The following is a 26,540-nucleotide window of genomic DNA, read 5'->3' as shown; positions in this document are numbered from 1 at the left end:
GGTTATAGGCGATCAGCAAGAATAAAGACAAGCGTGTTATTGTTTTCTCCCAGGTCACCATTTAACAAATCTCAATTCATTCACGAATCTCTGGTCACATGTTACCTCCTCATGCTACCTGAGAGATCTGATCGTCGTGTGCTACCTTCCCATGTTCCCTTACAACTGGAAGGGCACATTACCTTAAATTATGTCACCTCCTGTTATCATGTTATCCCCATCCAATTATAATTTTTATTAAGTATTATTCCTTCTGACAAGAAACACTAATTTCTGGATGAGATGTCTTCCAGATCCAATTTTTCTTTTTATGTTTTTGAGATAGGGCCTTACTGTTTAGCCCTGGCTGACCTGAAATTCACCATGCATAGCAGGCTGGTCTTGAATTTGCAGCGATCCTCCTGACTCTGTTTCCTGAGTGCTGGCTGGGATTACAGGTGTGTGCTATGACAGGCTCAGAGACATTTGAACATAGTACCCTCTCCTTACGGGGAATAAGCTTGCGCTCTCGCTCTCTCTCTCTCTCTCTCTCTCTCTCTCTCTCTCTCTCTCTCTCTCTCTCTCTCTCCCCCTTCCCTCCCTCCCTCCCTTTCTTCTTATATATATATAAAAAAAAAACACCACACACACTTTCCTGCCACCACACCTGTAATCACAGCACTTAAGGAGGCAGAGGCAGGCGGATCGCTGTGAGTTCGAGGCCAGCCTGGTCTACAAAGCAAGTCCAGGACAGCCAAGGCTACAGAGAAACCCTGTCTCAAAAAACAAAACAAAACAAAACAAAAAACAACAAAAACCCAAAACAAACAAACAAACAAAAAAGAAAACACTTTCTTAAGTGACACTGTGGGGCAGGGTTGCTTAGAGTTCTTAGAAGGCTGTGTCCTGCACTCAGTGCATCTTTCTTTCTTTTTAATTTTATTTATATTGGTGTTCTGCCTCCATGTGTGTCTGTGTGAGGGTGTCAGATCTCTTGAACTGGAACTACAAACAGTTGTGAACTGTCATGTGGGTGCTGGAATTTGAACCTGGGTCCTTTGGAAGAGCAGCCAGTGCTCTTAACTGCTGAGCCACATCTCCAGGCCACGTTTGTTTTCTTAGTCTTATTTTTAACTGTGTGTGTGTGTGTGTGTGTGTGTGTGTGTATGTGTGTGTGCACGTGCGTGAGCGCACGCACCTGTGTGAGGTTTCACAAGTGTTGCTGCCCACCAAGGCCAGAAGAGCTTAGAATGTCCTGGAGCTGGAGTTACAGTAGGTTGTGAGCTGCCTAAGGTGGGTGCTGGGCTCGGAACTCAGGTCATCTGTAAGAGCAGTTGTCTCTCTAAGCACTGAGCAATCTCCGGAAGTAAGTAGTCCTAAGACATCCCTGCCCCTACTGATGCATGCAACCATGACTAGCACCAGACCCGACACACACACGCTAAGCTTTTTAATAATAATGGATACTTGTTATAAAGTTTGATTTATAAATTAGGCACAGTAAGAGACTATCAATTAACAATGCTGAAATAGAACAATCAAAACAGAATTCTGCAATAAAACTGCCACCACCACCATTTTTGCATTAGTGCATAAGTGTTGGCTGAATACAAGCACTTTTATGCAATGATAGTTTGCTAAAAAAGAATGACACTAAGTGATTAGTGGTCAGGTAATGAATATGTAATGAGTATGATGTCAAAGGAATGCTTCAGGTATGAATGAATATGGATATGAATAATTTCTTTGATGTTTTATACAAAGTCTCACCCTGTAGCTCAAGGTCTGGCTTCCAACTCACTCTGTGGTTTGACTTGTGACCCTCCCCCCTCTACTGAGTGTTGGGATTATGCTATGTGCCAACATATTTGGCCTCTGATTCTAAGACAGACAGAGAAGTCCATGTCAATAGTTTGTTTTTCAAGGACTTAAGGTTTCATTTCAGGAGTTGACAAAGTGGCTCAGAAGTATGAAGACCCAAGTTTGAAACCTCAGCACCTACACAAAAAAATTAGTCTGTTTTTGTCCGTGACCCTAGCACTGGGTTGTGTGTGTGGGCAGACAGGCAGATCCTCTCTGAAATGTGTTCAGTGAAAGACCCTGTCTCAAGGCTGTAGGATGCAAAGTAGAAGAAGAGGTCTTATTTGGCTTCTGAATGCTCACACCCAGGTTCATACACCTGAACACACATGTGCACATCTGGCAGAACGTTCACTATTATTTTTCAAATATTTTCTGCATGTCTCATTTTCTTTTTTAGACTATGACCACACTTAACTGTTGTCTCCCAGGCACGAGAGGCTCTGTGCCTTTCCCATCTACCCAGGCTCACACTTTCCTTTGAATTATTGAGCACATTTACGACTGTTTCAACATCTGTGCCAATTCCAGTATTGCTGTCACTGTTGCCTTTCCATTGCCCTTTCCCCATCTTCGTCATGGATCACATTTACTTGGTTTTTCAAAAGTCTAATGATGTTTGATGAGACGCAAAGCTTTACAGATATTACAGTTTTTCTTAATTAACGTTTTTCTCCAAAGGGCATTTGACTGTTTTGGAGTGAATTGTGGGTGAGCACCATCCTTTTAAGGGGTGCCGCTGGGCTCTGTTAGGATGGCTTGAGAGTAGTCTTTACTGGAGAGGATCTGCCCCTTTAACTAGGTTGTGGTCCTGGGATCTCAGTGACTGTTCCAAAGGGTCAACAATGCTTCTGGCGGGATAGAATTCTATAGTCTCCCACCCTTGTATAATTTCTGGAAACTGATCACTTTGTAGCAGTCCAGGAGTTGCTGGCTCTGTTGAGTTTCTCTCTCTACACATCCATTTAGTGTCTGTAATAGATCCCAAGAAACGTTTTTATTAGCTCCTTCCTTTCCCAGTGGACTTTCCCACAGAGTCTAGCTCTCGTAGGCTCCCCATTACCTCTCTGGTATTGTTGCATTATGTATTCTGTCAGTTTTCTCTCTATGCTGGAGTCAGGAGTGCGCTCCCAGGACGAACGGTGTTTGTTTCAGTCTCCTGTGTTGTCTGCTTTTACTACTTATTGTTTTCTACTTATTGATGCTGGGGGGTAACTTTGGTAGTGGTTATTACAAAACGGCGAGGAGTATTTTGGGGTAAATAGTTTCCACCGTAAACTAAACTTATAGTGAAAGTTTGGAGGACAGGAAGTCTCCAGGGCAGTGGTCCATGGAGAAAAGCAAGCCAGCTATGAAAAATTCAAGATGGAGCAGTAGTTATGAGATGGGGCCTTTTAATCTCAGTTCAGAATTAATGATCAGAATAATGGGGACAAGAAGGACATCCTGAATATATAGTGTGCTGGGCGAGGCACAGAGCTCAACATATAAATGTTCCTAAAAATAAAAAATGCTCCCCCAAATGAACAATCATACTCCCCTGTATCAACAATTATTTTGGCATTCATATGTGTGTGTGTGTGTGTGTGTGTGTGTGTGTATGAGAGAGAGAGAGAGAGACAGAGAGAGACAGAGAGAGAGAGAGAGAGAGAGAGAGAGAGAGAGAGAGAGAGAGAGAGAGAGCGCACGAGAGCGCATTACCTTCCTCCACCCCTTATCCAAGAACAGTCCTGGAGAAATAATAGAGCTCAAATACAGAGGTAGGGAATGGACCAATTAATGGACCAATTTTATAACTAGGTGCTGTAGGAGGAAGAGAACAAATGTGTATCTGGGAGTCAGGAAGTAAAGATCTGACAGCTACAGATGGCAAAAGGTTTCCGTGAGGTCCTACACTGTAAGAAGCTAGGATGCAGAGAAAACAGAAAGGAGATTGGCAAGACACAAGTATCTCACAAAAAGCAAAGTTAATGATGTTACTTCTAAATTCATTGAATACAAGACAAATTTATTTATATATGACAATTTATATATTTATATGTAACAACTTACATACTGTTATATATATGATCATATAGAACCATATAAACGACTGTGACACTTCTAGGTATATCCTCAGAGTCAAGTCAGCTTACCATTGAGATTATAGATGCTAACTGCTATGCTACTTACAAGTGCCAACTGAGGGTGTCACCTAGGTGCCTGCCAGTAGAAGAATATAACGTGACACATATATACACAAAAAGTTTCGCTCAGTCCCAAATAATGAAATAAGTCATTATTAGGAAAATGAATGGGGCTGGAAATTGTCATGTTAAGTAAAATAAGCCAGTCTCAAAAAGACTAATGTCCTTTGTTTCCTGTCCTATGTTGAATTGGGGTGGGGGGGCATGAAGGTGAAAAGAAGACTGCTATGGATGGAAGGAGACAATGGTAGGGAGGACAGAAAAGGGGTTAATATGATCGAAGCACAACATATGCACATATGGAAAGGTCATAAGGAAACCTAGTAACATACAGTTAACAGACACTAAAACATACGACAGCGACAAGTAACTACAGAACCAATGCTTTATTTTCTATTTTGCCAATTAATTATAGTAAAAATTTAAATTCCAAAGTGACTTCTGTCACCATATTATAATTATCTGGGCTACATCTTCCTGCCATCTGCTGGTGTAGTTTAAAGCAATAAAAGTGGATTTTTAATTTCTTCTGTAACAAAATATAATTAGAAGGACAAATCATGAGAAAAATAGTGTATTTTAGAATTATTAATTTTCATTTATCTACTATTTCTGGTTTTGGGTGATCATGTTTTCCATTATTATGAGTAATAAACAACTGATTATATTATATTTGAAGTTAACGATATATTTGTAAGCTGGTTGGGCAGGCAGTATGAATAATCAAGAACTGATTATATCCAAAGTTAACATTAAATATTTGTAAGGTCGAGTCTATGGGCATTATTATCACCTCTGTTTTAAGGGAGAAAGTTAAGAATTTGGAAAATTATTTGCTTATCAAAAACCCCATAGTTGTCAATAAGGGGATGAACTAAATTTAACTCAAGTCTTTCAATGCTAATGCTACAGTCTTTCTGCTGTTGTACTCACACAGACCAATGCCTAAGCAGCAATGATAACGGAGCACTGGGAGAAGCAGGCCTACACTCGTAAAGACCTGAAGTTTATTCTATCTCACTGCTGCTGTGACTTTATCAACTCATGTCCTGGAGGCAGCGTCTACTCCTGTCTCCTGACAGTAATCAGTAATCATTCTTACAATTTTATTTGTATTTTAAATCTTTTGCACAGCCTATTATCTATGCTTGAAAGTTCTTTCCCCTGCTTCCTTACTTCTGCTAAGACATTCAGATTCTTTCAAATTCAGCTCACTATAGCCTACCCCAGAATTTTTAATGCAACAGCCCAGGGTGGGTTAGGCGCCTTGCGTCTGATCTCATCTATAGTTTCTCACTTCCGTACCACGACCAGCTAAGACCGTTCTACATACACCCTGCCGCAACAAGCTTTTGTTGAAGCAATACGTTAATTGCAGATACTGTTTCCTGAATGGTTATTATATAGTAAGTATTGTACCAAATGCTTTTTTAATGAACATCAATTTGAGTGATCATTACAAAAATACCATGAAAAAAAGTTTTCATTTTCTTTCACTAATAAGAATTATAGGGATTAAAAAATCATACTCATGGTTGCTCAAAAGATGACAAAACTAGGATTTATTCACTTATTTAAATGTTTTGAGACAGTGTCTCACATAGTCTAGGTAGGCCTCACATTCCCTGTGTAGCTAAGGATGATGCTCCATCCCTGATTCTTCTGTCCCTGCTTCCCAAGTGGTGGGATAACAAGTACGTGCCACTCCCATCTTGGAGTTGGGGTTTAAAGTACAGCTGGTATGACTCAGGTAGCCACAAACACATGTAAGGACACTTGGACTTATTTACATTTCAGAGGCTTATTACTTTTTGAGTAATCTGGCCACTATACTTTATTTTTTAAGACTCAATCAAGCTATAGAGTCTAAATATCTCAAATAGAAAACACACACATATCTATTGTGAAAATTACTTTGTGTAATATTACAGATTGTATTTTAATATTTTTTTCCAAACACAAAAGAAAAGCCAGTACCTAAGATGTGATGAATTTGGGAAACAAACCAAAAACCAAACTAAAACAAAATATTCCAAACAAAAAACTCCCTCTCTAAAACAAAAACAAACAAAACCTTCAAGTTTTATTTAGACAACAAGCCAACCATGTACAAAGCTGATTTGTAGTTGGCTTTTGCAGCTGTACACGACATGTTTCAAGTCCAGCCCGTCACAGTGACTGTGAAGTAAGGCAGAGACCCTGGAATGTTTGAAAGCTCACGTGAAGACATGAGATCTCAGAGATGTTCTTGCCCATCCTTCTATGACGAAGAAATCTTGTCCTCCAAGGCCATCAAAGTGGAGATTAAAATTATATTCAACATGGCAACTTTGACTGAGCATGGAAGGACCGTGCTAGAACACCTCAGATCACTTTTGGGAGTCTCTATTCTGAGCATCTCTCTCCTTTTGGAAGCTTTCTCTGTGCTTCGAGAGGAGCTGTAGGTACTTGCTCCAGACTTTGGACCAGGCTTTACCAGACGCAGTGTCCCAATCGTCTAGCATACGCTCACTGCTTTAATATTTCATACAAATCATCAAAACAGTGCAGCGACATCCACCTGAGCTCACCTTTGTTCTCTCCAGGGCACAGAAGAGCTGGCAAGGGATGGCGGATGAAGAGTTTAGAAACAGCACACTTTCCCTCCCCTCTTGCTCCTCTCTTTCCTTTTTTGAGATAGGGTCTCATACAGTCCTAGCAGGCCTTGAGCTCTCTACATGATCAAGGTTGGCCTTGAACTCCAGGTTTCCCTGCCTCCCCCTCTCAAGCGCTGGGGTCACAGGTGTGCGCTGTCACATCCAGCTTCTTTCTTGTCACTTGGGATTTACTTTTTTAAGCGTCTCCTTTCACTGGAGGTATCAAAATTAGCAAATTTCTCATGGATGATTTCTTTTGGCATTACAGAATATAAGTGACAGGAACATATTTAAAAATACTGATTTTAACATATGACGTGTAACTTAAAAGCAAAAATTTAAGATTAAAAGAGATCATGAAGGATGGCATTATATCCCTCAAATGTTGGGGATTGTCAGATAATTTAGGACTAACATTCCTTTAATTTTTACTTTACTGAAAACATGACCTGTAAGACATTCCTGATCTAAACATGGAAATATGCTTTAGTCCAACACAGACTACAAAGTTGGCATCAAAAGGAGATTTCTGTTGGCTTTCCCTGAAGCGTTTTATGAGGCTTACTGTGACAGCACCAAGAGGGCAGGGCAGCAGAGAGCTGCTTTGTAAGTTTGTCTGAGGAAATATGTGTGTATCTAGTGTATGCTTGGTGCCAGTGGAGGGCAGAAGAGGGCACTGGACCCCTGACACTGGAGTTGCGGGAGATTGTGAGCTGTCCTACGGGTGCTGGGAACTGAGTCTCTGGGCCCTCTGCAAAAATGTGCTCTTAATTGCTGAGTCATCTCTTTAGCCCATTACATTTTTTAAAAAAAAATTTTGAGTATATTTGTATATATGGGTTTGTGCACTGGCCTTGGTGGCTAGAACAGGGAGTTGGATCCTTTGAAGGTGGAGATGCAGGTGGTTTGTAAGCCACTTAATGTCGCTGGGAACTGAACTTGGGTCCTAGGCAAGAGCAGTATGTACTTTCACTGCTGGGTCTTCTCTCCAGCCTCAGTTTTTTTTTCTAATTTTTATTTTAAAGTAATCTATGTTTACTGCTTCACTTATTCCAGTATCTACTTAAAGTCTTTTTCAGAATTGAGCATTTTTGATTTGCTAAGCATCAAAGTTGCATGTTTGAGCCTTTGGTCTGAAGCAGTCCCTTTTCATTGGCGGCATGTAAGAAGACATCCTAGGTGTTAGGTGACACCACAGTCGATTGTTACAGAAATGTGTATCAAACTTGTCTTGGAGCAGGTTTTTGGGGGTGCAGAGAGGCTGAAAGGGAGGCAGTAAATAAAATGTATCCTAGAAATAGTGAAGTATCCCTGGAGTCCAGAGCTCAGTGATCTCATTGTGCCTCACAGCTTTAAGTATTATTTATACAGCAATGACACATTGATAGATTTGTATCTCCAGACTGGACTTCTCTGAACGCTAAACTCCTGTATCTGCCCCTTGACCCCTCAATCTAACGGGTCAGATGTGTAATGGGTACTCCAATCTTCACACATCAACCCTGAGTTCCTGACACACTCTTCCCACTTCTCCGCAAAGGTCAGTTGCCCCCTTGCAGCTGCAGAGCCACACAACCTGGAGTCATCTCTGCCCTGTTACCCTCAACAACTCTTTTTGGTTCTACCCATTCCAAATACAATAAAAATACCTGCTGCTCCCCACTCACAGTGCTTCTAGGCTGACTTAGGTTAGTGAGATCAACTTTCAATCTGTTTAACTTTGCCTTCACTCTTGTCCTCAGTCCCCAGTGACCCTCTTATAGTCTAAGCCAAGTTATGCTGCTCTTCCACTCAGATCCAATGGCCTTTTATCTATCCAGTATGAACCAATGTTCTTGAATGACTCACTGTGGACTCCCTAGCTCCCAATCTTTTTTTTTTTTCTTCAGAAATACCAGACTCCTTGTTAACCATTCAGGGCCTTTGCATATGCCATTCCCTTAGCCTGGAGTGTTCGATAGTTCGTGTATGGCTCACTTCTTTTCTACTTCAGGTATTTATGTAAATCACACTTCTCAATGGAGCTTTCTTGGGCTGGGGCTCCTGTCCTCTCTTTTGCTAGTTTCTTCTCTAGCGTTCAGCCTAGCATTCACGCCATCCGTTTATTTTTATTGACGCTGTCTTTCCTCCTGTGGCTTTATAAAGCAGACACTTTGTCTGTGTATCTTTTCTACCTGGGGAAAAAATGGCGCATAGTGTAAATCCAGTAAAAAGTAGTTGAATGACTAAAAAGAATGGGTAATACATGTAAGAAATAGGGACTTACAGTATTAATAACAAAGTTTATAAGCTGAACATATGAGAAATGACCATGTATTTTCACAAAACCGTGATTCCTTTTCCTCTGTAACATGAAGGCTTGTTTAAGGACAGGGTTCCTGTAGCCCTAGCTGGCCTTCAGTCCAGGTGTGGCTGAGGATGACTTTCATGCCCTGATTCTTGTGCTCCCACTCCCAAGTGCTGGATCACAGGCGTGCGCCTTCAGGCCTGACACACACGAGCCCTTAGACAATTGCGTCCAAGAAGAAAGGATAATGGTAAATACACATGGACGTTAAAAAGTCTTAGAAGGATGAGCTAATGAGTTTTAAAAATTATTACTACATAGAGCTTACTACACATAGAGAACTAAAATTAAAAGTGAAAAAAATTGTTCATTGATTGAATTAGTAGTGTCTGGCACACAGTAACATACAAAGTAAGTTGGACTTGGATGCCTTCCAAAAAGGCTTAGTGAAGCAGATTTAGAAATAAGCGATTCTATAGCACACGCATGATATCTAGGCTGGCTAGAGTTAAACATAGGAATCAAACGAGAGTAATGAAGATATTATTTTTACATCTGAAGAGCTTGTTATTATTTCTTCTCAGTGTTGAAGATAAACAGTGAATGCAGAGACTGTAAGTTTCCACATGGGCTTTATACAAAAAGGCAGGATTATTGTTCTCTTAAGAGGCAGAATGACAGGAAGGAAAGGTAAGTCTGGGAGACCTGGGCTCTGGGTTGCATTATGCCTCTAACTGGCTCTGTGATCAGGGGTGAGCTATTTAAGCTCCTGGTCACCTCACCTGTAAACGTGAAGGAGGAGGGACTGCAAAAATCCAGAGGTTCCCTAAGTGATATTGTATGGTTATCTGATGCTAATATACAGTGTGGGCAAAATGCTCTCAAAAGATGTTCATACTCTAATCTCTACTAGTTCCAAACACATTGTATACAGCAAGGGAGTATTAAGGTGGTGAATGTGGAAGACTGCTGAGTGAATGTATCAACCGTCAATAAAGCGCTGTTTAGCCAATCAGCTGGGCAGAAGGACAGGAAGTGGAAGGCGGGACTTCCTGGAGGGGGAGAGGAAAAGTTGGGCCATTGGAGGAGGATGGTGGGAACTTGACTAGGATGGGCCCAGGAGTCATAGTGGCAAGTGCTTGAAATATATGTGTGTTATAAGGTTTAGAGTAGTTTGTTTAGTTTATGAGTAGATTAGAATCAGTTCAGATTCTGCCCAGCTAAGTGCTGGCAGCCTTAAAGAATGGTTCAGTCTCCCTGTGTCAGTTATTTGCTTTGTAGGCTGAAAGGATACAAAATATTGTTAACAGGTGAACAGGAAACTAATACAACTATGACACATATAACCGACAGAGCCAGACCCAATTTTATGCAAGGTTCTGAATAAGTTAGGTATATTGTAGGCATTAAAAACAAAAACATCATGAAAACCTTTTAAGAAAAATCTGTGTGAAACTCAAGGATTTTACAAAGAGAATGGCAAGGGAAATTAGGACATTTATTCCTAGTGTAAATTTCTAGTCCCTGGCTTATTTATAAATAAACTGAAGGGCTAGATCAGTAGCCTCTAAAATAAGATTTTAAATCCTGACCTCATAAAATTAGTCCTCACCACTGCTTCTCTCTCATACCCTAGAGTCTAAAGGGTAACGGCCTTAGGCGGCACTAAGCTGTCTGCAGAATCTGATGGCAAATCTTTACAGGTGCTGCACGGCGCCCAGGCCTTCACACATGCCGAGCAGGCATCCTACAACTGAGTAACGACCCCTAAACTTTGCATGCTTTTCATGGAACTATTTCTAAAGTTAAACATACTCCCTAATTTTTTTTTTTTATAATGACCACCACATTTTATCTTCTCTTCAAGAGCCACCACTGGGAGTATCAGTTAATTAGGATAGTGTCTAAGAGGCTGACACTACACACAGGGCTCTATAGGCAGAGGTCTGTCTGCAGGCTTTTTGTAGGACTTGGGAGACAGGAGTGATTTTTCACATTTCTAAAAGGTTGCTTAAAGAAAAAAAAAAAAAAAAAAAAAAAAGAGCCCCAGACCACGTATGACTACCAAACTTAAAACAGTTACTCTCTGGAGCTTTAGAGGAAGGTATGTTGATTTTTCTGCTGAAAAAGATGCATAAGCCTCCTCACCAGACATCTCCAACCATATTGTCTGTCACTAAAGACATATTGAGCTAGCCGCTCAAATATTTCCGAAGAAGTACAATTTAAAATTTAGAGACGCCAGGCGGCGGAGGCACTCAGGAGGCAGAAGCAGGCGTATCTCTGTAAGTTCAAGGCCAGCCTGTTCTACAGAATGCACTCTAGGACAGCCAGGGCTACACAGAGAAACCCTGTGTGGAAAAACAAAACAGCAGACTTGCTGCTGTAGGCCTGTAAACCCAGCTGCAGCAGGGTAGCAAGGTCGAGTCCCTGAGTTACATCAAACAAGTTCAGCGTGGGGAACTTAGTGAGAATCTGTCTCAAAATCTAGATTAAGAGTGTTGGTTGATGGTAAAGGGCTCGCTTGGCATGCAAGGCACCCGAGGTCAATTTCCAGGATCTCACACAAAATTATGTAAAGTTTAATTATTTGTAGTTTTGTTATTGCTACACTTTTATCAAATGATTTCTTTAGGTCTTAATTCTATGTATGTAGGAAGCAGTGCCCTTAGAAACGTGGGATCCCCTGGAGCTGGGGTTACAGGTGGTTGGGACCAGTGCCCTTAACTGCCGAACCATCTCTCCAGTCCCTGCAAATTACTGTCTGAGGTTTTTGTCAATCACATTTGCCTCTCCTAGTCTCCTTTACATGTTGTTTGGTAATTTGATAACATATACTTACTTATCCTGTCTGTCTGTCTGTCTGTCTGTCTATCTATCTATCTATCTATCTATCGCATACGTGCGGGTCACACAAGTGGAAGAAGTCAGGGAACTTGCAAGAGTCAGTTTTGTCCTTTCACCGCAGTGGGCTCCAGGGTCATCAGACTTAAGACAAAGCATCTTTATCCCGTAAGTCATCTTTACGACTGTGACAACAATTTATAAATGTTTTAAACACGATTACATTGGATATATGAAGACCCTGGGGCTGTTTTTAAAGCAGATATAGTTTGGTGCAAGGATTTGGTTGCTTTGATTACTCCAAGGCTTTGAACTCACAAAGATCTGCCTGCCTCTGCCTCCAGGAGCGCTGGGATTACAAGTGTGCACCACCGTGCCCAGCTTGTTCTGTTACCTTTTGGATACAGGTTTAGGGAAGGATGAAGTCTTAATCGTAGTAGACCTAATTGTTTTAAACATTATGTTGCATTAAATCAGAACTATGATCATTAACATAAATAGAATTAGAATGCTTTGAATTTTTGAATCTCTGAATCTGCCACATATTATATTATTATTGTACGCCAAAAGGCTGTTTTTATAAAAACAAACAAAAGATGACAAAATAAAAGGATCTCTCCTATAATCTCAGTCTCTCTGCCCTAACTCAACTAATTTCATTTTGCATAAATTTTTCATCACCATTTGTTCAGTTTTTTAGTGGTTGTAATTCTTATGGTTTTTTTTTTAAACTCTTGGGTTTGCCCCAAGGTTGACCCATCGTTACATTTACACATAAAAGTAAACTGTAAATCCGAAACACTGCAGGAATGCCAACAATCGACTGAGTGAAAAGGTGAACGTCTTTCTGCCTTATTTCACACGTGTCCAATCCAGTAATATCTAGTTGATTCTGGATGCCAGCTGTGCTCACAAGGCGAAGTTAAAGGGGCAGCCTGGCCAAAGAAACAGGTGTAGGTGTTTGGGGGCGCCCGTGTGCGTGTTCAGAAGTATCAAAGCTTTCATTCCGAGAAACCCCAACCCTTCCCCTGTCCTTGGCCTCCACAGACTTGTTTTCTGCCTCTTCCAAGTCGCGCTGTGGAAATCTGAAGCTTACAGCAAAGCTCCATGGTGGGTCGCCCACAGACCCGAGACCCTGCGCTGCGGCCCCGCACTAACCTGACCAGGTCGGTCATGCAGGAACCCACCACCACCACCGCTGCCGCCACCTCCTCCTGCCAGGGCTTCCGGGGCTCCCCAGACGCCGCCATTACTAATCCTTGCTCTACCTCCACCCGGACGCTGCCCTTTGCCCTTTGCCCGACCCCGTAACCAGAGACGCCGCTCAGTCCTCCCTAGCGACGCGGGCGTTCCACACGCCGGTGCGGGTCGCCCACCCTAATGCCAGAACCGCCCCGGGCCTCCGGCTGGTCCCGGTTCCTCCAGGACCCGTGTTCGTGGCCCGCCTCACGGCACAGGGACAAGCCGCCACGGCAAGCGTCCGCGTGGCTCGCCAAGCTAGAGGCGGGGAGCTCCGGGGAACCTTCAGGCGCTCCCCGGCCGCCTTCCCCAGCTTCCGGCTAGGCTCCGCGCGGGGACGCGCACGCCCGGCCGGCTCCGGAGGGGGCGGGACGTCCGGGGGAGCGCGCACGCATCCGGCCCGCGGTTCGCGCGCAGGTCGGTGCGTCGGTCGGGGGCGCGCTCGGGTAACCTGTACCCCGTCTAGTCGCCGGTTACGATCGGACTAAGTTCCAGGTACCTGGACCCGGGCTGGTGCGGGGAGGTTGGATCTCAGTCGCACAGGTGGCACAGAGAGCCATGCTCGAGTATGGCCAGAGAGCTAGCCTCTTCAAGAGAAGGCCCGCGTCCCAAAGATGCCCTGCTCGCCCCCAACACGCGGATCCCCTCAAGAGCGAGCCCCTAAGACCCGAGGTTTCTCCTTCTCCAAATATCTTGCTCACTCCTGGTCCCTGATGAAGCCCGCCTCTTTTGCGTTTGATGAGGGGCATCATACAATTTGGGAGAAAGGCTTGGATCCTTTTAGATTTTCCTCAGAATGGGTGGCCATTCTTTGGATCTGAACCAATTCGCTCTCCCCCGCCCCTCCCCGATGTTACGCAGTGGAGAAATTGCTCCCCCACAGTAACTTCCCTCGTGCGCCATATGACGTGGACGTGATGCGGCAGGAGGCCACCCCTTTCCGTTCCATGACGTCAACAGGGCACATGTTTCCGCGTTTGTCATCCTCTTCTAATTGCAAGAGCCTGGATGTTGCTTTATACGTCTTTGTATTCCCCAGACAGCCCACTAAAAGACCTCATGTGACCTTTTCTTGCGGCAGCAGATTTTTATAAAAATTATATATTTGCATTTTCATACGTCAAAATCAGGAAATACAAATTGCAAAACAAGCACTCTGAGAGGCTGGCCACCAAAAATTCCTTCCTCTCTGGGGGCTGTTATAGTGGTGCCATATGTAAAGGAGGTGTGTGTGTGTGTGTGTGTGTGTGTGTGTGTGTGTGTGTGTGTGTGTGCGTGTGTGTGTGTGTTTCCAACCCATGTCCCTAGATATTGTACCAAAGGACCATCATTTTTTTGGCCTTTCAAATTACTTGACTTTGGAGTCTGTATAGTTTTCCCTCTTTGTTATAGAAGTCACACTTCACGACCGAAACAATTTAAAGCTGCAGAAAACCTTGCACTGTCAAAAAACGGTTCTAGCTGCTCTGGAAATAAAGACAGAAATCCATTCTCTCAGGTGTGATCCTAAAGTCGTGACAGTTCTGAAGTGGCATGGGTTCTCATAATCACCAGCGTGGTTTGGCATCTGGAGTAGGTTTGTTTCTTTTGGCATTGAGCTAGTGAATCATTGGGGCTAGCTAGCATCAACACTGGGCTCTAGCTAGCATCAACACTGGGCTCCCAGTAGCCTAGTTGGTTTCTAGTTGTAAAGCAGTCATGTGTCTCACGTGTATAAATTCATGGCTTTGTCTTCATATTTAACAAGGTGTATGCTTTAAAAACTCACCTGGATGCTTTCTTTAGTGGCCAATGTAATTAATGCTTGAGAGGAAAATAGCAACAGTGGACTTTGAGAGAGATCTTGCTTTGATTGTAATCCTTCTGTTTGCTCTGTGTGTGACACTAAATAAGTAACTTGGTCTTGCCGGCCTTTAGTTTTTGTATTTATAACATGGAGACAGTATTCATTAAGAAACTACGGTGGGAGGAGTGGATGGCTGTACAGAGAGAGGTGAGTAACAGAGAGCTCACGGGTGATGTTTACAATGTGTTAGTTTTATTTCCCTTCTTAGAGAAATTTGGTGTAAAAGTGAGAAAAAAAAAGTCATGGAAGAATTTTTGTCATGAGAGAGCCTTCTGCTTGCTTCTGTCAGATGAGTGTTTGTGTATTTTGAATGTGAAGTAAATAAGCACCCCTTGAGGAACTGTGACACGGGCAGGCAGATGTCAGGTAGGAGGACTGCAGAGTTTGTAAGTCTTTAAAGTGATAGTGTGGGTTATTATACTGTTCAGAAGCAGTTACCCATGTCACCTGGAAAATGGGAATTAGAAACCTGCCTTCTACCAGGTTGTGGAGAGTGATGGCAACCCTGCATACGGAAGTGCTTTAGGAGGGATGCAGCGCCATCAGATATGCATGTTCTTCTGATATTTCCTCATATTATGCAGACGTATTGGAATGATACGGGGAAGTCATCATCTGGAGACTAAAGTATGTAGACTAAAGCTTAACCACCTCAGAAGTACTTCTGGGTGGCATCGTGGTGTCACCATGGTTTTGTTTTGTTTTTTTAAAGATTTCTATAGCCATTCCTTTATTACTATCTAAAATGATAAAATAAGTATTTAGTTTAGCAGAGCTTGTAAATCCTTATGTGGCCCAGTGTGTAGAAACCAGAACCAGAACAGCAGGTACTCATAATTGTTACTGGATGAAAATTAATTTGCTTTCAATGTGGGATTAACCGTTCAGACTGAAAAAGACAATGATCCTTTGAATTAGCCTATTCACCTCTCAAGTAGAAGCTTTCATTTAGAAGTCTGTTAGGCATTCACACACTCTCTCCTCCTGCTCCGTTAATATCTGAGTAGTGTAGATGTGATTACTGCTTTTGTCTTAACAAGTGTAAAGCCTTCATAGTGCCTGAAAATCAAGGACTGAAAAGACGCAATTAAATCTTTGTTGCTTAATATCTGGACAGGTCTATGTTTTTATAATTTAAGCGCTAAGCACTCTTTTTTTTTTTTTTTTTGCTTTATTTATTTCTCAGATTCTACTACATTTAATCCCTTATCATTCGTGTGTGTGGGTGTGTGTGTGTGTGTGTGTGCGCGCGCGCGGCATATATGTTGGTGTATGTGCACACAAGGTGTGTGCATGTGGTGGACAGAGGTCAGTGTTGAGTACCCTCCTCTGTCATTGTCTACCTTAGGTCTACAGGGTCTCTCACTGACTTTGCTTGGACTTCACCATTTTGGCTAGATTGGCTGGTCATTGTGCCCCGGGGTTCTGTGCCCGGGGCCTGGCATTTTACCTATTTGCTGGGGTCTGAAGCTGTGCATGCTCAGGCATGCTCAGCAAAGGCTTTGCTCACTGAATCACTTCCTCAGCTACCCACCCCACAACCTTATCAGTTTTTGAGGGTATATTATATTCTCTGCATCCCTAAATTTTTCTTCAGCTTTGCTCCCCTTATTCATTTATTTAAAGTCATTTTAAGATTTTGTTTTTACTAAATCTATTATTTGAGGCCATATTCTGAGTATAGGGCTTGGGTGTGGACCAGGCCAGTATCCATGGTCTTGTCCGGTATTTAGTAAAGCTTACTTCAAAGTTGGTTCCAAAAAAAAAAAAAAAATCTGTTATTTGAATTTACTACATTCTTTCTTATGAAGATGTTCCTGAATATTAAGTGTATGTTAAATGCATTTGGTAAGTGTGGGAATTTCAAGCTGTAGTCTCTGTTGGGGAGAGTTCATTTAAGCAGGTAATTATAATCCACTGTGGAAGGACTTAGCAAGAAAGGAGTGTCAGCTGTCAATGACTTCTAATCAGTAACAATCAGTTATGTTTACTTTAGAGTTAGATGTTATCACTGATCAAGCTCTTTGTCCTTGTAGGGACGTGGGTGTAAGGTGGGGGGGGGGTCCTAAGGCAGTGATGTGTGTTTGTGTGTTAAAACTGTGAATGACGCTTCTGTGTCCCAAGCAATTAAAGGAGCAAGTTGCAACTTTGAGTGTGACTTGAAGTGGTACAGTTTAAGGGGACAGAGCTACTATGGGGTCGTCTTTAGAAAGGAGGAGGGAATTTGTACTTTAAGGGTTCCTTTCACTCCCAGAAAGCATGGGGACAGCCCATGCCCTGAGCATCCGAGCAGCAGGCATTGGCTTCTCCTGGAAGATTAACAGAAGAGGTTTTCCTGGGTCATTAAGCATTTGCTCATAGGAGAGAATTCTGAGCACCGTGCTAGCTTCCAGGAAGCTTGTTATAGTTAAAGCTCTATTTTTTTTTTTTTTTTTTTTGTAAACTGACCACCTTTCTTTCTTTCTTTCTTTCTTTCTTTCTTTCTTCCTTTCTTTCTTTCTTTTTTTCTTTCTTTCTTCTTTCAGAGGTGACTCATAAATCAAGTTAAAATGTCTCCAGAAATTGCCTTGAACCGAATTTCTCCAATGCTGTCCCCATTCATATCCAGTGTGGTCCGGAATGGAAAGGTGGGACTGGATGCTACAAACTGTTTGAGAATCACGGACTTGAAGTCTGGGTATGTACCGGAACTGTGACCGCTTTTACCTTAGAGTAAACCTTTCTTACCAGATTCATGAAGAGTGACTATCAGAGAAAGCTTTCAAGTCATAATCTCATCACCCACTGGTGTGCTGTGTGTGTGTGTGTGTATGTTAATGAACACACTGAGGATTGAACTAGGGCCTCACACTTGGTAGACAAGAACTTGACGACAAAGTCCCATTCCAGTCCCTAGTTCATTTGGTTTTGTTTAATTCTTTTTTTAAAAAATAATTTTATTAATTTATTCATATTACATCTCAATTGTGGTTTTTTTTTAATTCTTAACATTTCATGCTTCTTGTTTTATAAGCGTGTGTATCCACATGCAGGCGTTGCGGTCCACTTATTTCTAATGGGAATGCTCACATATTTTTTCTGGCTTATCTCTCTGTGACTAACCGTTATGTGGGTTTTAGCACGTGTGCTTTCCTTCATTGGCTTGCTTTCTTGTTTACTGCAATCTATCATACACTGTAAGGACTGGGCTTTGAGATGCAGTGTCTGACATCATTAATGATCTCCCTTAATACAGAAATTATAATAGCTAGCCAAAATGACTCACTCTTCACAATGGGGTTGAAACATTCAGTCTCATACCTAAATATGTCGTGTTCAAAAAATACAAAACAAAAAACCCAAACAAACCAAAAAAAAAAAAAAAAAAAAAAAAAAGTAAAAAGAAGTGAAAAAACTCGCCTCACATTTTATTTGGAAATAAAATTAGGCCTACAGAAAAGATAGACAAATACTATAGGAAATTACAGTAATAATCTTGGTTTCAACTTGATGGACCTAGCAAGAGGGACACTCAGGTGAGGAACTGCCTCTAACATACCAGCCTGTGGGCGTGTCTGTAGGGCAATTCGTGATTGCTAAATGATGGAGGAAGATGTCTCAGTCCTCTGTGGGCAGTGCCATCCTGGGGCATGTGAGTATGGGCTGTATGTGAAACGTAGCCGAGCAGTGTTCCGGGGGAGCAAGCCAGCGAGCAGCGTGCCTCCAGGCTCTGGGTCTCAGTCCTCGCCTCTGCGTCCTGTCTGGGCTCCTGCCCAACTTCTCTCAGCGGTGAACCAGATGCTCTGAGGTGTGACGAGCCTTCAGTTATAAGTTGTTTTTGTCAGTGTTTTATCACGGCACCAAAGAAGCAAAGTAGGACAGAAATTAGCATTGTTTCAACATTATTAGTCATTCGGGAGTTCTTATTTAAGGGTTGATGTTTTCCGTCACAAGAGTAGTCCCAAATAAAAATTGTATTTAGTTCTTAAGTATCCTCAGTTTCCCCAGCCCACCCTTAGTCTTTCTTTGTCATGAATGACATTGGCATTCCTAAAGATTTCTGGCTAGATGCTCTGTCGTGTCCCTCTCTGGGTGTGTGTTCGGGGCCCTCCTTTCCTTTGAATGAGAGCTGTGTCCCCTTCCCCGAGCACTATAGCAGTGTTGTGTCACCTCAGTGCGTCAGATAACAACTGTATGATGTCCATATGCCTTTTCATGTGATCCTCCTGCCTCAGCCTCCTGAGTAGCTGGGATGGCAGATACCACACCCACTCAGCCATGCAGTCAGGAGGTGAAACATCAACACTGCAGTGCTGCTGCCTGTGGTTGACATGTTAGAAACATTCTATGCATTTTTATACCTACAGTCTTTTCCAATTTTTGGTATGTTTATTGGGGTGTAACCTCTTTGTATGTCAGGGAGCAAATCTCTGTCGTTATTTTTTTCCCAGCTTTTGTCTTTAGGAGTTCTGTCAAGTGGCTTTCTGACATTTTGACATATCCTTATTATTATTTTTTCTCATTAGAAGTGTTGCTTTTGCTGGGTGTGGTGGTGCACACTTGAAATCCCAGCACTCAGGGAGGCAGAGACAGGCAGATCTCTGTGAGTTTGAGGCCAGCCTGATCTATGAAGTGAGTCCCGGATAGCCAAGGCTACACAGAAAAACCCTGTCTCAACCCCCTCCTCCCAAAGAGAAAAGAAATATTGCGTGTGCGTGTGTGTGTGTATGTGTGTGTGTGTGTGTGTGTGTGTGTGTTTATGTGCGCACAGGCATAAAGTCAAGCAACATGGTTTTATTGAGAAGTGGAGTAACGGCGTCAGAGAGGGTTCCAGGAGATGTTTCTTTCTAGACAGGGTTTCTTTGTGTAGCCTCGGCTGTCCTGGAACTTACTCTGTAGATCAGGCTGCTCTCACACTCATAGGGAGCCTCGTGACTCTGCCTCCCACCTGCTGGGATTAAAGGAGTGCTGTCACCATCCGGCTTAGTTTTCCTTGTTAGGCTCTCCTACCTTTACACTTTTTAAACATTGTACTTACTTGCCTTCTGTTTGTGTGTGAACATGCATGTGCTGTTGTGAGAGGACAACCAAAATGACTCCTTTCCTTTTGCCATGTGAGTCCTGAGGGTTGAACTCAGGTCATCAAGCTGGGGTGGCAAATGCCTTTTTACCTGCTGAGCCGTTTGATTGACCAGCGTTTCTCTTTTAGACCCATAGTGCTCAGGGTTATGAGTTGTGATCAAGATCCATAATTTCCGTTTGCTCCTCCATGTAGGCTACAGTACCCACAGGAAGTATCATCTGAGGGGCCATTTTGGAAGAGATGCCATTTAAGTACCCATTTTCCATATTTGACTGATAGGCTGAATAGATAGGTAGGAAACAAATCAAAGCAAGACTCTTTAAAAAATTTTTTTTTAAATTTTTATTGTGGCAATTTATCCTACTTCCCTTATGTACCTTCCAGTTTTTTTCTGTAGCATTTAGGGCTATGTGTGCTTCTCAGCTCCACCATTCGGCCATCAGTCTCTCTTTTTCTTTTATTTTATGTGTATTGGTATTTTGCCTGCATGTCTTTGTGAGGGTGTCAGACATTGGAGTTACAGACAGTTGTGATCTGCTGTGTTGTGCTGGGAGTTGAACCCAGGTCCTCTGCAGTCAGTGCTCTTAATCAGTGAGCCATCTCTCTAGCCCCAGCCATTGGTCTCTTAAGGACAAAGATCTTACTAAACTTGTTTGTATGTTTCTGTGAGTTTGCTGTGGCACCTTCCCATGCGTAGTGTAGTAGACAGGGGCTGAGAAAGTGGGTGAATGGCATGGATTTCACAGACAGGTTACTTAGTTTGGGGAATCATCATCTTTTTCTTCGAATTGTCTTGATAATATATTGCTTAAATTCTATTACATAGAATTTTAAAAAGTGACATTTCCTGACAAATAAACTGATACTTTATTTGAAATTATAGCAAAAATACATTGTGGTGTTAGGTTTATTCTTTCTACATTTTACATTTATTTATTTATTTCATTTTATGTGTGTGAGTGTTTGCCTGCATGTATGTCTCTGCAACATGTGCATACCTGGTGCCCGTGGAGGTCAGAGGAGGGTGTCGGATCCCTGGTATTCAAGTTAACCTGTGGTTGTGAACCACGACGTGGGTGCTGGGAACCTATGCCAGGTTCTCTTCAAGAGCAACAAGTGCTCTTAACCACTGGTCTGTCTCTCTAGCCCCGCAATTATTCATTTAGCTAAAATATATACTGAGACCCTGTTAATTACAAGGAATTGTCCGTGAACTTTCTGAAGGTTTATTAATTCTCTGCTGTGTGGTAATTTGATCACCGGCTTGTGCTATTTGAGGAAGCCGTGCTTTCAGTGAGTTTGTAATCTTGATGATGTCTAAGTGTCTGATGAACGCGCTGTAATGATGCCTGGCATGTGGAACGGGGAAGACAGAGCAGCTCACTGCAACCTGTGGCAGCCGAACCTTAATATCTTTTTTTTGGCATATTGCAGTGACTCAACCTCGCTGGCACATGGCTGAGTTTGGGGCATCTGCTGTGACATCTCATCCACCCACAACTACCTGTTGCGTTTTTTGGTCCATGTTCTAAATTTTGTTACTTAGTTAAAAATAGATACTCAGTGTAAGTACTTGATTACTAAAGAGGGTAATTTTAAAAGATGAGTGGGGTGCGTTCTTATGATTGAGCTCAGTTGGGCTGTGTCTGCCTCTGGTTTTCTTTCTTCATCTGTCTGGAAGGAAGCTGTTGCTCTGGGAGGCAACAGATTAATTTTAAAGATTGCAGTTTTAATACTTTAGTATGCCGATGTGCACTTGGCTCTTCATATTGCTTTCTTTTCTCTTTTGATCTCATTCTTTTTTTTCCCTCTGAAAACCAGGAATCTTTCTTATTAAGTAAACTAAGAGTGCAATTTGCTTCTCAGCACCCTCTGAAGCCTTTTGTAGTGACAGAGATTTTTTTTTGCATTATAATTTGTTTATTAATTCATTCATATTACATCTCAATTGTTATCCCATCCCTTGTATCCTCCCATTCCTCCTTCCCTCCCGCTTTCACCCTATTCCCCTTCCCTATGACTGTGACTGAGGGGACCTCCTCCCCTTGAATATGATCCTAGGGTATCAAGTCTCTTCTTGGTAGTCTGCTATCCTTCTTTTGAGTGCCACAGGGCCTCCCCATCAAGGGAACATGGTCAAATATGGGACACCAGAGTTTGTGTGAAAATCAGTCCCCATTCTCCATTTAACTGTGGAGAATGTCCTTCCTGTCCATTGGATAGATCTTGGTAGGGGTTTGATGCTCACTGCATGTATTGTCCTTGGCTGCTGCCATAATTTGAGCAGAACCCCTGGGCCCAGATCCTCACGTCATAGTGTTCTTCTTGTAGGTTTCTGGGACCCACTGGATCCTTCTATTTCCCTATTCTCTCATACTTCTCTCACCTAGAGTCTCAATAGGATGTTCTCACCTCTATCCCACTTTCCTGGTAGGTGTAGACTTTCATAGGTCATGCCCCTTTGGCTAGTGTCCAGTTATAAGTGAGTATATACCATTTGAGTCTTTCTGCTTCTGGGTTAACTCACTCATTATGATCATTTCTACTTCAATCCATTTGTCCACAAATTTTGGAAATTCCTTGTTTTTAATAGCTGAGTAGTATTCCATAGTGTAAATGTACCACAGTTTCTTTAGCTATTCTTCTACTGAGGGACACTTAGGCTCTTTCCATGTTCTGGCTATTATGAATAAGGCTGCTATGAACATGGTTGAGCATATGTTCTTGTTGTGTGCTGGAGCATCTTCTGGGTATATTACAAGGAGTGGAATAGCTGGGTCTTGAGGAAGCCTTATTCCCAATTTTCTGAGATAGCACCAGATAGATTTCCAAAGTGGCTGTACTAGTTTGCATTCCCACCAGCAATGAAAGAGTGTTCCTCTCTCCCCACATCCTCGCCAGCATGTGGTGTTGCTTGAATTGATCTCATTCTTTTTCCCTATAGGTCTTCATATTCTCTCTCTCTCTCTCTCTCTGTGTGCGTGCGTGTGCGCACATCTTGGAACTCACTATGGCCTGAAGCTAACAGAGATCCATCTGCTTCTGCTTCCCAAGGGCTGAGATTCATACCTGGCCATATTTTGTATATTGACTATTCATAAATATATTTCTAAGCAGTATCTTACTTTGCATATGTAAACAGTTTTTTTTAGAGTGATATACTTTATATATTCATGTAAAATTTGCTTGTTTGCTATTATTTAAATTGTTTTTGAGACGGTCTTACTGTGTTTTTTATGCTGGCCTTGAACTCACAATTCTGCTTCAGCTTTCTACGTGCTGGGTTTATGGTAGTAAACTACCATGCCTGGTTTGCATAGGTTTAAGCTAGTAAAACTTCTGTTTTGTGTAAACATATCCCAATTTTAAATTAATATTTTAATTTATTCTTTGATGACTTTGTACATATATACAATGTATTTTTATTGTGCACACCCATAATTCCCCTATCCTATTCCTCAAAGACATTCCTCAGCATGTCTTTCTCACTTTAAAATCCCTTCATTTTTAGTGAACATTCTACTATGTCTGTACAAGAAGATGCTTATGAAGACATTGTTTCAGGCAGAAGTTCTCAACCTGGTTACATCTATTAGTTTGTAAAAGCAATTGAGTGAATCATAGCAGCATCTGAGAAGAGAAAAGGAACACAGTGGAAACTCTTAAGAATATGTCACATGTAGTAAGAATAAAGAGCATTTTGTGAATTTTTTCAGTAAAATAAGTATGTGTGTACTGGGTGGGTCATAACGAAAAACTGGTGTGGTAATGAAAAAAGTCCGCTTGCTGCTCCTTGATGGCCTATTTGTAGGGACGCCATTACTCACTCTTAGGCAGCTTTTCTGTTACTGGCTGTAGCCAGATAGTGTCTGTTTCCTTTTACCTGAAAGGTAGGCGAGTTCCTCCTGGTCTGTTGTAGCCTTACTGTTACCTGCTACACTAGTTTGTTTTTTGTTGCTGTGATAAAAATACCTTGACAAGAGCAGCTTAGAGGAGAAAGGGTTTAGTATTCCAGAAGGAAAGAGCAGGTCATGGTGTGGAAGGCATGGTGACGGGCAGGGAAGACATGGTGCTTGGAGGAGGGAGCTGGCCAGCTACATTTCATCAGCGCTCAAGAAAGAGAGAACAGCAAGTAGGACCAGGCAACAAACCTCAGCATGCCTCCAGCAGCCCGCTTTATCCAGCAGGATTTCAGCACCTACAGAGTTTCACAGTCTTCCTAGATAGTACTGCCAGTAGGGACTGAATCTCCAGATATACGGGCCTATAGGGGTGTCATGCTCAAACCATGATGGTGCTGTCAGACCTAGGCGTGCCTATCAAGCCAGTCAGTGTGAAACGGCTTTTTATATGTCTATTGGCAATTCAATTTAAGTGAGCTCTTTGTATATATTTGAAAGCATTATTCATGTATTTTAGACTTTAATCTTTTGACAATTACAACGTACTAGAAATACCTGCATGTAGTCTGTCACTTGCATTTTTTCTTTGGTGCTGCTAATATACAGGGGATTTAGTTTTAATGAACTCAGAGTCATTAATATTTTTCACTTTTGAAGAAGACAGGAGAAAAAGAATATACATAGAGAAAGAGAAGACAAAGAGGGGAGTAGAGTTTTAAGAAATTCTGGTCTAGCTTGGGCGGTGGTGGCACACACCTTTAATCCCAGCCCTCGGGGAGGCAGAGGCAGGTGGTTCTCTGTGAGTTCGAGGCCAGCCTGGTCTACAAAGTGAGTCCAGCATACCCAGGGCTTGTTACATAGAGAAACCCTGTCTTGAAAAACCAAAAAGAGTACTGACTGCTTTATGGTTGGGAGGTAGTGGTGCTTGCTGGGAGGCAGAGGCAGGAGGATCTCTGAGGTAGAGGCCAACCTGTCTACAGAGTTCCAGGACAGCCAAGGCTACACAGAAAATCCTTATCTCCAGAAAAGAAAAAAATAAATTATAATAAACAAATAAATTCTGGTCTATTCAATAGTCATATATCCTTTCTAAGAAATTTAACAATTTGCTTTTCCTGATGTGTACATACAAATTAGCTTTCCCATATAGAATGTAGAACAAGATAGAGACTTGGATCTCCCTCCATGTGGATAGCTGATTGAGCCAGCATCATTCTTTGCTCATCCTCCTGCAGTGCCATTTCAAGTGGATCTCAGGTGTCATTTATGTCACACGTGAGCTTGTTCCTAGGCTTTCTCATTTGCTTTGCCACCCTCACTGTCTTTGTGTCATTTGATGCTGCCATACCTATTAAAAATGCTTTGCCAGTAGAGCTAATTCTCCCCATCTCCCCTGTGCTAATACTTAAAGACTGCCTTGTTGAATCATGTATTCTAACTAATATTTAGCAGTAGGCTGTCCATCAGGTAACCTTTATAACACAGTTAACAAAACCCCCTCTTTTTAATTCACCAAGAAAAAGCAATAAGGGAAGAGTGACTTGGCGGGGGATTGGTTGAGAATTGATGTTCAGGAAAACTCTGAGATGACATTTAACGTGAGTCATGAACCACATGAATAATTTAGTGTGAAAGCTAAAGAATATGATGTAAAAAGGTAAACACATGCAAAGGCAGGAAGAAGCTTTGCATGTCCTGGGGCCTGAAGGACCACTGTGGGTGGGATAGAGATGGAAGACAGAGAACAGAGATTCTGGAGGTGGTTGAGGGTCAGGTTAAGTAGAGCCTGAGGAAGCAGGTTAGGAGCTGTGCTTTATTCTAAGGTCTTTAAGTAGTGTGAATGATCTTACTATGTGTTTAACAGTAAAAGAACTGGTTTGAAGGAACCTCTTGCTCACATTGTAGCACACAAGTTAACAGGCCATACAATAGACTAGGTGAGAGATGGTGAAACTTAGAATGTGGTGCTGGCAATGAAGACAGAAAGAGATGAGGTTAATAAGCTTTTAAAAGGTAAAATAATGAGGACATTGAAGGTAGGTTTTGAGGGGGTCTACTATTTAGCTTGAGTTCAGGTCATTTACCAGAAGGAGGGATGACCAGTGGGAGAACTGCTTCAGGCTAGCCCGATTAGTTTCTGCATCTACCATATTGCTGTTATTTTGGGCCTTCTCTTTGCCTTTTCCCTATATCCAGTCTCGTGTTTTATTCTCTTATTTTGTTCTCTTGTGCTTTATTGGAGGTTATAGCATTCAACAAAGGGAGAGGAGGAGATAAAATTATTTACTTCTTGAAAGTCTAAAAGTACTTTTATTGTTTTATTGTCTTAAACTTGATCAATAATTTGGGGCAGATACAGAAGTTTAAATTACAAACGATTTTCCATTTGGGTTTGGGAGGTTTTTGATCTGTAATTTTGGAGACACCCAATGCACATATTGTCATAATGTCATGAAGGCAGTGTCCTGTCTTTCTTCTGTAAGGATATTAATTTTGCTGAAATTCTTCTGTGCATTTTCTTTCCACTCTCTTTTCATGTGAATGGTTTTCTTCAAGTTGTTGGCGATTGGCAGTCCATGTTTACTAAAGATGATGGCTCTAAAATGCATGGTTAAAGCTTCCGAGCATCGATTGAGTTAATGCATAAGTTTCACTGCAGTAAAAAAAAAAAGTTTCACTGCAGTTCTACCAGGCAACAG

General features: G+C 42.0%; 2 protein-coding genes across 3 annotated transcripts in view; one reads left to right on the top strand and one right to left on the bottom strand.

Annotated features, from left to right (window-relative positions):
• Rbks (ribokinase) overlaps positions 1-13,280 on the bottom strand; it is a 79,449-nt gene extending 66,169 nt beyond the window's left edge. The window contains exon 1 of one of the 2 annotated variants that reach the window (XM_051171045.1): positions 12,951-13,280. In XM_051171045.1, the coding sequence (XP_051027002.1) occupies positions 12,951-13,042 (92 nt within the window). In that variant the 5' untranslated portion in view covers positions 13,043-13,280. The remainder of the gene's footprint in view (positions 1-12,950) is intronic. The other variant, XM_051170961.1, reaches the window with a different exon arrangement.
• A 120-nt stretch (positions 13,281-13,400) lies between these two features.
• Positions 13,401-26,540, top strand: part of Babam2 (BRISC and BRCA1 A complex member 2) — a 391,205-nt gene continuing 378,065 nt past the window's right edge. Inside the window, exons 1-2 of the mRNA XM_051170891.1 lie at positions 13,401-13,526; positions 17,403-17,554. Coding sequence (XP_051026848.1) covers positions 17,427-17,554 — 128 coding nt within the window. The 5' untranslated portion in view covers positions 13,401-13,526; positions 17,403-17,426. The remainder of the gene's footprint in view (positions 13,527-17,402; positions 17,555-26,540) is intronic.

This window comes from Acomys russatus, chromosome 1 (genome assembly GCF_903995435.1).
Source record: "Acomys russatus chromosome 1, mAcoRus1.1, whole genome shotgun sequence".
NCBI classification, from domain to species: domain Eukaryota; kingdom Metazoa; phylum Chordata; class Mammalia; order Rodentia; family Muridae; genus Acomys; species Acomys russatus.
Note: the sequence above shows the minus strand (reverse complement) of the source record. Positions and strands in the feature narration are given on the sequence as shown.